This window comes from Microtus ochrogaster, linkage group LG7_11 (genome assembly GCF_000317375.1).
Source record: "Microtus ochrogaster isolate Prairie Vole_2 linkage group LG7_11, MicOch1.0, whole genome shotgun sequence".
NCBI lineage: Eukaryota > Metazoa > Chordata > Mammalia > Rodentia > Cricetidae > Microtus > Microtus ochrogaster.
Window position 1 is genome coordinate 4,829,849 of NC_022032.1, and position 13,353 is coordinate 4,843,201.

Here is a 13,353-nt window from a genome sequence, read left to right on the forward strand (position 1 = left end):
AGGGCTAACAAACATGCCCAAAGCTAGGTGTGGCTCAGCAGGAGAATGCTCCCTAGACTTCCATCCCCAGCAGTGCAAGGAGAAAACCACAGGTCCTGCTGAACTTGTACCCACTCTTCTCCCAGAGTTAGGAGTCTGCGTGTATGGGACCAGACACACCTGACTGCGGTTTCTTGCCTGGCATTGGATTTAGGGTCCAACTCCATTTTCTCATCAGCCTTAACTTCCCAGCTCTGTGCACAGGGGAGGACCCAAGGGGAAGGAAAGTGGAAGTGGTGCTGACCGTGACCCAGTTCGGAAAAGACTTTAAGCACCTTCAATGTATAAAGTATTCATGGCTCTAAAAGCCTTTCCAGGAGTTTTAAAGTGTTTTCTTAGATCCATAGGGATCCAGATTGGAATTCTAACTCAGCCACTTTCCAGCTCTGAGGGAGTTTTAGGAAAAGTTATTTAACCTCCTGGATTGTCACTGTGTTCACTTCCAAAGTGATTTCTTATCTCACAATAGCAATGGGTGGGGGATTAACAGAAAGAATTTAAAGGACCAGTGTGGTGACTGGGGGGCAGGAAGTGCTCGGTGCTGATGAGGAACACCATCAATGTTACCTTTCTTGCCTCTCTTAGGGCTCATTGCTTGATTCCACCCCATTCCCGAGGCTCACCCCTTTCCTCAGGTTTACAGGATAGGAGATGGGCATGATAGGGCCAGTTTGAGCTCCTTCTACGATTGGCAGTTAGCAATTTTGTGTTTCTTCTGAGGCTCCAAATCATCACTATTTTGATTACTTGGTGTATTGGTTCCATTTCATGCATACGGTGGGACTGGTGAGCATGCTGGATTCTTCTGAAGTTCAGCGTTAGCACTTGTTTAAAATAACATTTATTTTGTTGACTGTGCTCTCCTGTAGTGGATTCACAAATTATACATAATTAAAGGCCTTTTCCACGTACGTTTTTCATAGACACGTTGTTTTCTTGTTCTGAATTTAAATCGAGTTGACAGCTGGAAAGAGGTCTGAAGAATGTTCATTCATGCATTTCTGTGTCAAAAAAAAAAAGACAGACATCCAGTCTTACATAACTATGTCCAACGTACTCCCTTATTTTTAGGGCAGAGTGAGGTAATGCATTTTGCAAGCAAGAAAAAAAAATCTTACAATAATTTTTATAATACAAGTTTCATGTTACCTTTTTAAATCCAGGATAACATCCCAATTGATGTTACTGTTTATACATTTTTAAAAAACAAGGAATTTCAAAAATTTTATTGCAAGTGTGCATCCTAACTCCCACCTAAGCATGTTTTATCTATTTATTTTATTTGCTTTTAATTTAGGGATGCGGGGATTTATTTACACTCATCCAAGGCTTGACTGAAGTTCGTTGCGTAGCTGAGGATGACCCTGAGCTTCTGAAAGCCCTGCTGCCACCACCAGATTAATGGGGTTATAGGTAAGAATCACGATGCCCACGACACCCAGTTTATACAGCGCTGCAGACTGCGCCTAGGGCCTTTCACAGGCTGGCTAAGTGCTCTCCCAACTCAGAGACATCCTGGGTATTTAGAATTTCTTTTTAAAGTATTGATGTAAAGTGATGGAGGACAATATCTCCAGAAAAGTAGGAGACCACCTGTGGTCACCCTGCTTCCAGACTTGGTATTGTATGTTTCTGTGACTCCCAGAGAATTATGCACCTGATTCTGTTTTCTTTCCATCTGTGGATGAAGAAGATGTCTAACTACAGACCCAAATTCCTTGCTCCCATTTGAAAAGCTCAGGGACCCAAGGGTAAGCTGCCGAAGTAAAGAAAAGCAGACAATGTTTTGAAAGTGTTAAGAAGGAACAAGGAAGGTGAAGGTGGGAAGAGGCAAAGAAGGGAAGAGAAGCCTCTCTGTTTCACCATTAGCCTGACCTCCCTGCCCGGAGCTGCGCCACTCATTCTGGCCGCATCAACAACATGGCTAAACAAGAGCCGATTCCTAGGATAGAAATATGCAGTAATATCCAGTAACAGCCGGGGAAATGTGCAATTCCTATTAAGAATTATTTTATTAGTTTTTTCCCTCCCCCTTCTCTCATCTTTGGTGTGTGTGTGTGTGATATGTATGCACAGATATCTGAGAGAGGAAAGTGGTCAAAAGCCCCCATCTCTAAACAAGAAGTTATTCCCAATTGATAACTGCTCTCAAAAGAAAAAAAAAATTAGTTTTCTCCAATGGAGTCTCGCTGTGAATAAAAACGATGTTTAAGGGCAGGCAGGCTCCATGCCAGTACTCTATACCAACATAAAATAAACTCAAGGTCGGTTTGGGAGGTTCTTTGTCGCACAATGCTCTGTTGGGGCTCTTTGTCTGTGTAGGTCCTTGTGGTATATATTATGATGTCCAGTTCTGTGTTTTTACGGATTTTCTCTGAGTGTGAAATTTGTGTCTCTGCACCTATGTGTTTCCTAGTGCCTTTTCCTTGGCTCTGTCTTCTGTTTGCCCGCTCAGCACCTTCACCTTTGTCTCAGAAATGCTACCGGTGTCAAGAGCTGCGAGCGCTCTTGCTCTTCTGTACAAGCTAGCACGTGCACATTGTGTTTAGAAGTGTTGCTTGGCAACCATGCTTTTCCCAACAGTATAAGGCTCTGGTTGGGAGACGGTTAAGTCTCTAGCCCTTTGTGCAAATGTTGCTGGCGAGTCTTGTTTTATTTTTTTTTTACTAAGACCTAATATTGGATTGGGGGACCAGAAAAGATGAAAATTTGGGAAGGGACGTAAAGCCAATGGCCTTTGCCAAGAAGTTCTTTAGGGTTAGGGAAAAGACACCTTTAGGTTTCTGTGATGGTCCCCAAATGACTGTCTCTGAGTTTCTCTTCGGTGAATATCCCAACTATCCAAAATACCATACAACATACAGACCCGTGGGGCAGATCCACCGGGTTGCTGCGGAGGGAGATGCTGGCCGGATGGAGATTCTCATCATGCTTGGACAATGCAGCGTGTTCGACAGGGACCACAAGAACAGGTGATGGGGGACGGAGGGCAAGTGTCTACCTCGTGTGCTGCCAAGCGTGGGAGGTCTGTCTCCTTACTTGGCTTCCCCAAGAGCTCGGGTGGGCAGTGACGGAAGGGGGTCTGCCGGTACTTCTGGGGCTCTGCACCTGACACCTGTACTCCTAGGAGGGGTCCCGAGTTGCCAAACAAGAATTTTAATTGCTCCCCAGACTCCTTCTGAGTGGTTCAACAGAGCTGGCAAGCAGAGATCTGCCAATTGGGTCTGCTGTCGTCAAACGCCAAAGTACTGAGGTCCCAGTGGCTGGAGAGTCGCGGCTTTCACAGAGACCTAGTATTGGTTGGGGTGTGGGGGTGATGTAAATGAAGCCTGTGTTCTATTCACAGCATACACACGGATCTTTGGTGCCACGTTAAGAAAAGGGACACGTGTTGAGGTGCTGGCACCACACGGAGATCTTCCATGCTGATGGTGAAAAAAATAGCAGCTCCTCTCACTTCTTTCTTTCGGTTTCCTCCTCATTTCCTTCTCTCTTTGCCTTTTTCTCCTCCTCTCCCTTTTCCGTTACCTCCTCCCTCTTTTCTTCCTCTCCCTCTTTGTCCTCCTTTCCCCTCCCGTTCCTGCTCCTCCTCCACCCTCTTGACCTTTTCTCCTCCTTCCGACTTCCTCTCAGGGGGGCTTCGTATAACAGTGTCCTAAGACCTGCCATCTGTTTATGAAGCAGAACTAGAATTTACTAGAAAAACACAGATGCAAACGCAGAGATTAATAGAGGACACTCTTTCCCAGGGTAGGCAGGTCAGTCAAGGGCTGTGTGCAAGAGAATTACCTAGATATCCTTTTTTGTTTCTAATTTTATGGGTTAGGAAATTGAGGCACAGGAAAAGTGAGAGGTACCTAGTAAGTGTCTTAGCTCAGAGCAGGATTAAACCCAAGGGGAATTTAATTCAAAGGTGATTTCTTTCTTTTGAATGAAAAATGTTTTTTCATGCAGTATACTTAGATCAAGCTTGCCCCTCCCCAGCTGCCCTCAGATACTGTCCATGTCACCACCTACCCAACTCTATACCCGTTCTCTCTTTAAAAACCAAACTAAAAAACAACCCCAAACCCCAAGGCACACACAAAACGAGCCCCATAAAAACATGAAAATGGAAACCAAAATATAAAGCAAAACAGCAACAATACAATTAATTTTCTTTTTGACAAAGAAAGGAAAATGAGACAAAAATCATTTTTTACCCAGCCATGCTGTTTTTCTGTCCAAACAAGCTGTTCTGGGTGATTCAAATGAGCAACTCTATGGCAGAGCACTTGTCTAGAGGAAGGAGGTCATGTGATCTATACACGGCTCACCTATAATTGCATGAATAATTGTGGATTTTGAGACAGTGCTCTCCACCATCAGAAAAACTCCTCTCATTTCCACAGGACAGCTTTGCATTTTGCCTGTGTCTATGGCCGGCTCCCAGTGGTGAACATTCTATTGAAAAACAATTGTGAGATCGATGCTTTTGACCAGAGACAAATCACACCTCTGATGAAGGTAGGTAGCAGGCATTAATTTCTGCATAAGCTAGGAGTGATCAAAGCGCCTGTGAAGGAAAGAACGCTACCTCCATGGACAGGTAGCTTGCTGATGAAAGTTGTGGGATGATTATCTTGAATTCCTTGAGCTGACAAGTCTACTTTTTTTTGTTATAAAATGCAGTCTGTCCAATGCTGGAAACAGAAATGTGCGGCCGTTCTCCTGGAGCACGGCGCTGATCCGAACATTCGGGATAGCAGCGGTAACTGTGCGCTGCACTATGCTGTGTACAACGGGCACGAAGACATGGCCGCACTACTGCTTGAATACCACGCCGATATCGAACAAAAGACCAAAGTACAGTTCACCGCATTTTAATCCTAAAACGTCTGAAATACATCTTTTGATAGTGGCAAAGCTGGGGGGTGGGGAACATTTTATATCTAGAAACCTAAGCATTTCCTGAGTGGAAATACTTGGAAAGGACTCAGCTGTAGAAGCGGTGAGTCTAACATCTGTACTTAGAAAGAAACATTTGATGCACAACTTTATTTTACACATTTAATGTGAAATATTTGAGAAACGTAAAACTTCCTCATTTTTATCTTTTTCCTCACCATTTCCCTTGACCTTTCCAAAGCCGCCTGAGTAAACAGCAGAGTTTACTTTGGGAATGGCTCCATCTTAAAACTCAAAGACAACAAAAGCACTTTTGTAAAATGGAAATCGTGATGCTCTTGACAAACTCTTGTCAAGTGGCCTAAGGTTGAAGAAGAAAAGATGCGGAGGGAAATTAATCAGAAATGTGCATCTGGAAATTAGAATTAAATGAGAAATTAGCTCTGAGGGAATAAAGCAAGAGGGATTAAAAATAAATCAGTTATTGTGTGCTGATATGGCGTTTCTCCATGCTGAAGGTAGTAATTCGTAGTTTGAGCAAGAAAACCATGTAAGTACAAACATGTCTAGGGATCAGTTGGGGACTCTGGAGAAATGAGACTGGTAGTAACTAAGCAATAATTATGTGGAAAACTAGAGGAGGATCAAACAGTTTGCTAGTATATATTCTGGAAGAAGCATCCACTTAGGTAAAGACTATACCCTGTTCTCAAATCTACCATTGCTTGCTGGGTGAGAGGCTATTTAAGTTTGTTTGTTTTTTTTTATATTGAAATTTTGTTGCATTCTGAGTAATGTGTTGGGTAACATGCTTCCTGTTTTTAGTGATTGAGTCCTTTTAGTCAAAAAACTTTTAGTCAGAATGCTGAGGAGAATTATGCATATCCATATAGATGAACTAAAGTTCTGTTTGCATGGCTCTAATTCTCAGACATAGTTGTGTGGATTTTGATTCAGTACATCTAATAAGTAACCGGCATGCTTCTCTGAAAACATTTCCTTGGAATGTTCTGAAACAACTTCTAGCGTAGGAAAGAAATCCTAAATAGATAGCTGAAACATAGGTTCTAAAATCCTGACATCTCTAGAGGATCTAGAATTTGACCAGATGTTGTTAGATGCTACTTCCTGCCAATGTGTTTTTCCCAATAGTGCTGCCCTAACTTTCCCTTTACTTTTGTGTGGAGAAGCATTATTTGTTATCAAGTAGTTTCATTTCCATCGCTATGACAAAGTACCTGACAGAAAAGCAACTTAGGGGCAAAGGGGTTTATTTTAGTTCACAGTTCTAGGTCCAGCATTTCTGGGAATTCACTGCATCGGATGCTTGAGTCAGCTGGTCCCGTAACCTCTATAGTGAAAAGCAGAGAGAAGGGAATGCATGGATATCCACTTGCTCATGCAGGGCTTGAATTCTTCACTCTTCTGCAGTCCTGGAGCTTCTATCTAGGGAATGGTGGCAGTCACAGTAGGCTGGGTCTTTCCACATTAATTAAGACAATCACACACACAGGCCAACCCAGTGTAGGCACTGAGATTCTCTTCCTGGGTTGAGTCTAAGTTGTGCCAAGCCAACAGTCTAAGATAACTATCACAATCAGCAATGACTGCTGGCTTACAGAATAAACCACTTTTCTTGTAGCCATCAATAATAATGTACTACAGCCAGGTGGTGGTGGCGTACGCCTTTAATCCCAACACTCGGGAGGCAGAGGCAGGCGGATCTCTGGGAGTTCGAGGCCAGCCTGGTCTACAAGAGCTAGTTCCAGGACAGGCACCAAAGCTACAGAGAAACCTTGTCTCAAAAAACCAAAAAAAAAAAAAAAAGTACTACTTAGAAGGTTTCTGACAATTTAGTAAGTAGAGGCTGTGTTTTTTAAAGGTTTCTTGCCACCACATTATTCAAGTTAACAGAGCCCAAGATGTGAATTACAAGCAGGGTTTCTGTATCAGAAGATGGGGAACCATGTATCACCTTGTCACTTAAAGAACAGTTGTCTGTCTGGTAGCCAATCTCAGTGAAGGTGTTCAGTTGATAGAGCCCTGGCATTATCAGTCTGGCATTGTAAGCACACATGCACACTTATGTGCACACACACACACACACACACACACACACACACACACACATACACACATTACACAGTCCACAGGAATCATTTAACTTCAGCTTCTATGTGACTAGTAATTATTTTGTGAAACCAGGAGAATTGAATACGAGTGGAATATAAATTATCAAGGGCAGGAAGAACTAAGTGTTACAAAGTTTATTTATTTATTTTTGTGAGACAGGGTTTCTCTGTAGCTTTGGAGCCTGGAACTCACTCTTATAGACCAGGCTAGCCTTGAACTCAGAGATATCCATCTGCCTCTGCCTCCTGAGTGCTGAAATTAAAGGCGTGTGCCACCTCTGCCTGGCATTTTTTTTTTATTTTTTGTTTTTGATTACATTTTGGGATATTGATCTTTCTAAACACACTTGCTTTGTACAGAGTCCCTGGAAAACACCCTCCCCCCCCCCAGCAACAACGAAAGCACAGAGGAAATGGGCTCAAAGAGGCTTTGGCTACGCTGAATTTTCTTTGTGACTTGAACCCACCGTTAAGCTTTGGGAAATCTCTGCAAAAACCTGAACTTCACATTGCTCCCTAAAGAATTAAGCCCTGTCTCTCCTGAGACTTGTACTGTTGGGTGCCCATGCAGAAGGCAGCCACGTTGTCTTAGATCCAAGTGTACTTACTTTAAAATCTTGCTATAAAAATGAAAATTTGGCCATCAACTCACTAACTTATGAACTCCTTTGCCATTGTGTGGGTTTGATTTCTTGATGTAAAGAAGATGCAGCCCCTATCCTTAAGAAGCTTTTAGCTTATATGGGAGCAACCACATGACTTCAAAGAATAAATGCTGTGACAGAAACAAATATTTGAGGTAGAAATATAGGTTTGAAGTGGGCACTGGGAAGGGTTAGGTTCACGTGAACACTCTTGGCAGGAGAGGAGATGTCACAGAAGGGGAACGGAGGAAGAAAAAGGTGGCACTGTTAGAAGGAAGGATGGCTTAGCCCCTGTGATTTCATGCTTTTATCATGTTTTTATTTGTTCGGCCCTCTAGAATACCTTTAGGTAGGCTGAAAACATGTACCTTTTTGAATTACAGATTGGTTTTGTTGTTTTGCAGGATGGCTTCACACCACTTTTGCTGGCACTCAGAGAAAAGAGGGTAGAGGTGGCAGAATTTTTAGTCATAAAAGGAGCAGACATACATGTTGTAGATGACATGCAAAGGTAAAGTCATTTGAACATCAGTAGTATTCTGGACTAGTAACCACCACTCAGTTCAGAAACATGGCTGGTTGGAGGAAGAGGACTAACTCACAAGGATGCAATGAAGACATTGACATGGGCATCCTTTTGGTCGGTTAGAGAAGAAAGCAATTGTTTGAAATGAGCTGTACAAATAATATATATCTTTTATTTGTGCAAGTGTGTCTCTGTGTGTGAGTCACATTGCCTCATAGTACTGACTGAAGACTGCTATTTGTAATCTGACTTTGTTGGTTGTGTGATCTTAGGAACTTATGCGCTAAATGGCTCTCATTTGTTTTCAAAATGTACCAACTAGAGGCATGATTTTTTTGATCCACAGTAAGATTGTTAACCATCTAATGGTATTTCCTTTTTTATTTTTAGGTTTTCTTTTTACTTATTTAACTTAATTAAAACACTTAGTTAACTCTTTGAGAACTTACATCATGTATTTTGATTGTGCTCACCTCAGCTGTCCACCTTAACTCCTGTCTGTTCATCCCTCACCTTCCTACCCTGACTTTGTGTCCTCTTGTTTAAAAAAATGAATAACATATCTACTCCAGGTTGTGCTGCCCATATTCTTCTGGTGGATGTGGTGCCATCCACCAGAGCTTGGTTGACATATCGGGAGCCACACCCTTTAAGACATCTGACTCTCCCTCCCCTAGAAGCCATCAGCTGTCAACAGTTCTTTAGCTAGGAGTAGGGGCTCCCTAACCCATGCTAAGAGGTTACGAGTAATTGGCTTGATCCTGTGTAGGCAGCCACAACTGACCTTGAGCACAGCAGACTTGCCATGGCCAGAAGACACTGCTTTATTCAACTCTTTCTCAACCTCTGGCTCATAGAATCCTCTTGCATTCTCTTCCCGATGGTCCATAAGCCTTGAGGAAGGGATGCAATGTAGATGTCTCGTTTGCTGTGGAGGCCTCTTCAGCCACCTGTTCTCTGCATTTTGACCAGTTGTGAGTTCTGCATTAACCATCATTTACCACACAAGAAAACTTCTCTAAAGAGATCTCAGATTTTATAGTCTTCACACTTCCTTCTTGTACGTTTTAAGACACTATATTCAGCCAAATAGGAGTCAGAAATTACAGGGTGCGGAATGGCTCTTAGAATTACTTTTCTTTGTAGAATATTAATATCAGGTTATCTCTAAGTGAATATTAGTTGTTATTACTAAATGCTCATTTTCCCTTTTCCCTTCCCTGATTTATTTTAACCATTTATATTTACTTGCCATTGGAAAGGAGATAAAAATGTTAATTGGATAAAATTTATTGAAGATAAGTCATAAGTGAATGATAAAAGGGGAGACTTCAGATTCATTCAGGACTGGATTCAATTCTCAGTCTATCCAGTTGCTTGGTATGTCATCTTCAGAATGATGCTCATGGCCAAATATATCTCCTGATGTGAAACAGATGATAACAACCTTGATAAGTGGTTATAGGGTTTATTTACATATTAGTTCAGTGAACAGTACATGGTTATCAATATCATTAACTGAGAGCACTATGAATTTTATTATCAGTACTTCCATATTACTACCATTCTAAGCATGCACATAGCTTTGAGTTACTTCATCTTCAGATAATTAAGAGCTGTAATATATTCCATTAGTCTAGGAAAATGTGAACTCTTCCTTAACTACTTCAAATGCAAGACCTTAACATAGCAATTTGTTTTTTAAATGTCAGGAGGTCAGGAATTCTACTAAAAAGTAGATCAAGGGGAGAAGATATTTATTCTTTATCCTAGGAGATAGCCTCACAATGAGGAACAGTTGTGGGTCCATGATGCTGTGTCTGTTAGAAAATGGTCAGTTCTAGACAGGCAGGTGAGATACTAAGTTGGTAAGACAAATCTATGTAGTTAACTAATTTCATTTATTTCACAATAGTGAATCTATCCCTCTGCTATTTCAGAAACACCTTGATGTATGCTATACGATGTGGATCAAAAGATATAGCCATGTTACTCCTTCAAAAAGGCATTGATTTCTTCTACAAGGATGTCTTTGGATGGACAGCGTTACGCTATGCTGTCGAAGGTCGTTGTACTTTGTAAGTATTTCCAATAACATGTTAATTACAATTATATTGACGTTCAAAATCAAATGCAACTATTACATCGTCTGCTTGTGGCATCATTGCACTGTGTGGGTAGTTTTAGAATGACAGTGACTTAGCCATTGTGACTTAGTTGTTGGAAGTGACTTAGTGTTGGAAGAACTATGTCACTGTGGAGGTGACAAACTTTGAGGTTTCATATTTGCTCAAGCCATACCTGGTGTCTCAGTTCAGTTCACTTCCTGTTGCCTTTGGACCAAGACGTAGAATTCTCCCAGCACCATGTCTGCTTGCACACCACCAAATGCCCAGTTGCCATGCTCCCCACCATGGTAATGGACTAAGCCTCTGAAGCTGTAAGAGATTACCTCAATTAAATGTTTTTCTTTATAAGAAAATAAAACAAAAAAGAGTATCTATTTTTGATTTTTTTAAATATTTATTTATTTATTATGGATACACTATTCTGTTTGCATATATGCCCGCTAGAAGAGGGCACCAGACCCCCATTACAGATGGTTGTGAGCCACCATGTGGTTGCTGGGAATTGAACTCGGGTCCTTTGGAAGAACACACAATGCTTTTAACCGCTGAGCCATCTCTCCAGCCCCTATTTTTGATTTTTTTTTTTCAAGTAGCTGCTTGGATCTTGAAATGCCCAGTTCAGTAGACAGTTGTGTTGCTTTCCTGGGGGAGTTGTCTTCTGTACCCTCCTCCTTGACTTCTCAGTAGCTGGAGGGATTCTTAGGTTCAAGGAAGCCAATTTTCTTGGAAATGTCAGGTGGAGAGGAAGAGGATAACCTATTATTCTTTATTTCTGTTGGTTCCATCACTATTAAAACATGCCCTGAAATCTGATAGCAGTTAATCTTAGCTACCATGTTGTCTATACTGAGCCAGACTTCTAAGCCTTTATGATAATATACACTCAGAACTGAAAGTTAGAGTATCTCAAGTTCATGTGTACTTGTGTTTTTAAACTCAGCTATATTCTCAAGCCACACTCTTCTGGCAATGGTACTTTCTTAGCTTCTACCATGGACATCGTTAGCAATCTGACTCTTCAACCCATTCAGCATCTCACATAGAAACCACCTGTTAGCTTAGACCTTTGTGATCAATTCACATTGAGAAATTTGTGTGTCTTTCTGATGACAAATATGAACTGTATAAAAGTTCAAGTCATGTTGCAGAAAAATCACAAGGTTCCTCTATTGATTAATACCAGACCCTGTCATATACTTCACCAGAGGCCCTATCATATCATCTGTGCACCTTTTTCTAGGTGCTTGGATGTCCTGTATCAACCTGTCTAGGGTTGCTGTTGAGTTTTTCTTGGGTAGGCACTCAAATGATTCTCTCTCTCCTTTTATCTGTAGTAGTATCAATTTCCCAAGTTATTTCAGTCCTGGTCTCATGTTTACAGAGATTTTTTTTAAATTCTTCCTCACAAGAAACAGCTAAGCACGTCTCTGGATCCAAAGAACAGTTGAACTTAAGAAAGCAAGACCACATCAGCTTTTATTAGTATCTACATGCAAAAGAGAGTTTTGTTTTATGAGTCATTTGGAGGTAAATACGATGATTTAAAGTAGGCAGGGGAGGATGAAGAGGAAAGCGAAGAATCAGGTCTTGGAGTGGATTCACTCTCCAGTCATTTGATTAAGGAAGTAACAAATCATGAAGTACTTAGTGTCAAACTGTTAAACAATTCATTTTCTCTGAATCACAAGCCACAATACTAATTAGCTGATAATCAAAACAAGGGCTTAACATTTCCCAAACAGTTGTAATATTTGAATCTTCCACACATTTGAAGTTTAGAAAGAACTCAACATCAGAAAATACTTTGTTGTTTTATTTCCCTGTACATGTTTTAATACTATCCAATAAAATCTTAAAAGAAACTCAAACAGCACAATCCTTATTTTTTCCTTTTCACTTAATGTCTATGGGGAACAACTTGTGCAGTAGTTGACAGCTGTTAGTTATGGAGTGGGGATGTCTTCTGAGATCAGGGTACTTCACTGCTTGTGAGCCAATCCAGTCTATGCCTTAAGCTTTATTTCTCTTATTTAATGCAATTTTTTACTTCATTTTTTCTTCTTCATCATAGGCTTAATTACAAGATTTAGAGCCCATAAATTTCAAGCATGGAGTAAAAACTTCTAGTAGGTCCTCTACTATTTTCAGTAATAGTCTCTATTTAGAGACAGGGTTTCATGTGCCCCATGTAGCTTTGAGTTTGCTATGTGTCTGAGGATAAATTTGAACCTCTTGATCTTTCTGACTCCACCTCCCACAAGCTCTGGTTGCAGGTGTGTGCCGCTATGTGATGCTAGAAATGGAACCCCAGGCTTAGTGCTTGCTAGAAAACACTCTGCCAATGGACTTATGTCCCTAACCCCTGTAATATTCTTAAGAATCAAATATGCAAAAATGTTTTTTTAAATAAGTGATGTAGGAAGTCTTAACATCTAGTGGTTACCTGCCCACTGGGGTGTGGCCTCTTATACTGTACAAGCCGATGTAGAGCATGTGTCCGGCCTCTTTTCCGGCCTAACTGTTCTGGTTGTGGAATTTGTTTTCTGATCTCCTTTCAAACAGAGTATTATGATTTGTGATTCTACCCCTAAATAAATAACCATCTATTTCTCAATTCTGAGCTAGTGTGGGATTTCTTTTAAGTGTCCATCCACAAATAAGTATTAAAATAATAATTGTATTTATTATTTTTCACATGACAGTAGACAGATGCTTCTGGATTTTGAGGAAAACATACATAATAACAAAAAAGATAATGAACCAGGTAAGTCTTATAACGAGCTGCTCTTTGCAGTCCTACCATACCCAGAAATGTCAAACTAAGAAAGTTTTCATTAAAAAGAGTGGAAAAATGCATTTACCTTTATTTAATTTTTTCTGGATAGTCTACAGTATGATCTCAGATAATAATTACATGAGGGTTACAATAAGAAGCGTGACCTTGTCTCAAAAAAAATCATGTGCAGAGTCATTGAGGAAAACCATGATATTGATCT

The 13,353-nt window shown here is 40.8% G+C and overlaps 1 protein-coding gene across 1 annotated transcript in view; it reads left to right on the forward strand.

Annotated features, from left to right (window-relative positions):
* Positions 1 to 2,769: 2,769 nt before the first annotated feature.
* The window catches only part of LOC106144214 (POTE ankyrin domain family member A), a 20,254-nt gene continuing 9,670 nt past the window's right edge, over positions 2,770 to 13,353 (forward strand). The window contains exons 1-6 of the mRNA XM_013351965.1: positions 2,770 to 3,011; positions 4,431 to 4,545; positions 4,711 to 4,884; positions 8,107 to 8,213; positions 10,169 to 10,306; positions 13,060 to 13,121. Of these exons, the coding sequence (XP_013207419.1) occupies positions 2,770 to 3,011; positions 4,431 to 4,545; positions 4,711 to 4,884; positions 8,107 to 8,213; positions 10,169 to 10,306; positions 13,060 to 13,121 (838 nt within the window). The remainder of the gene's footprint in view (positions 3,012 to 4,430; positions 4,546 to 4,710; positions 4,885 to 8,106; positions 8,214 to 10,168; positions 10,307 to 13,059; positions 13,122 to 13,353) is intronic.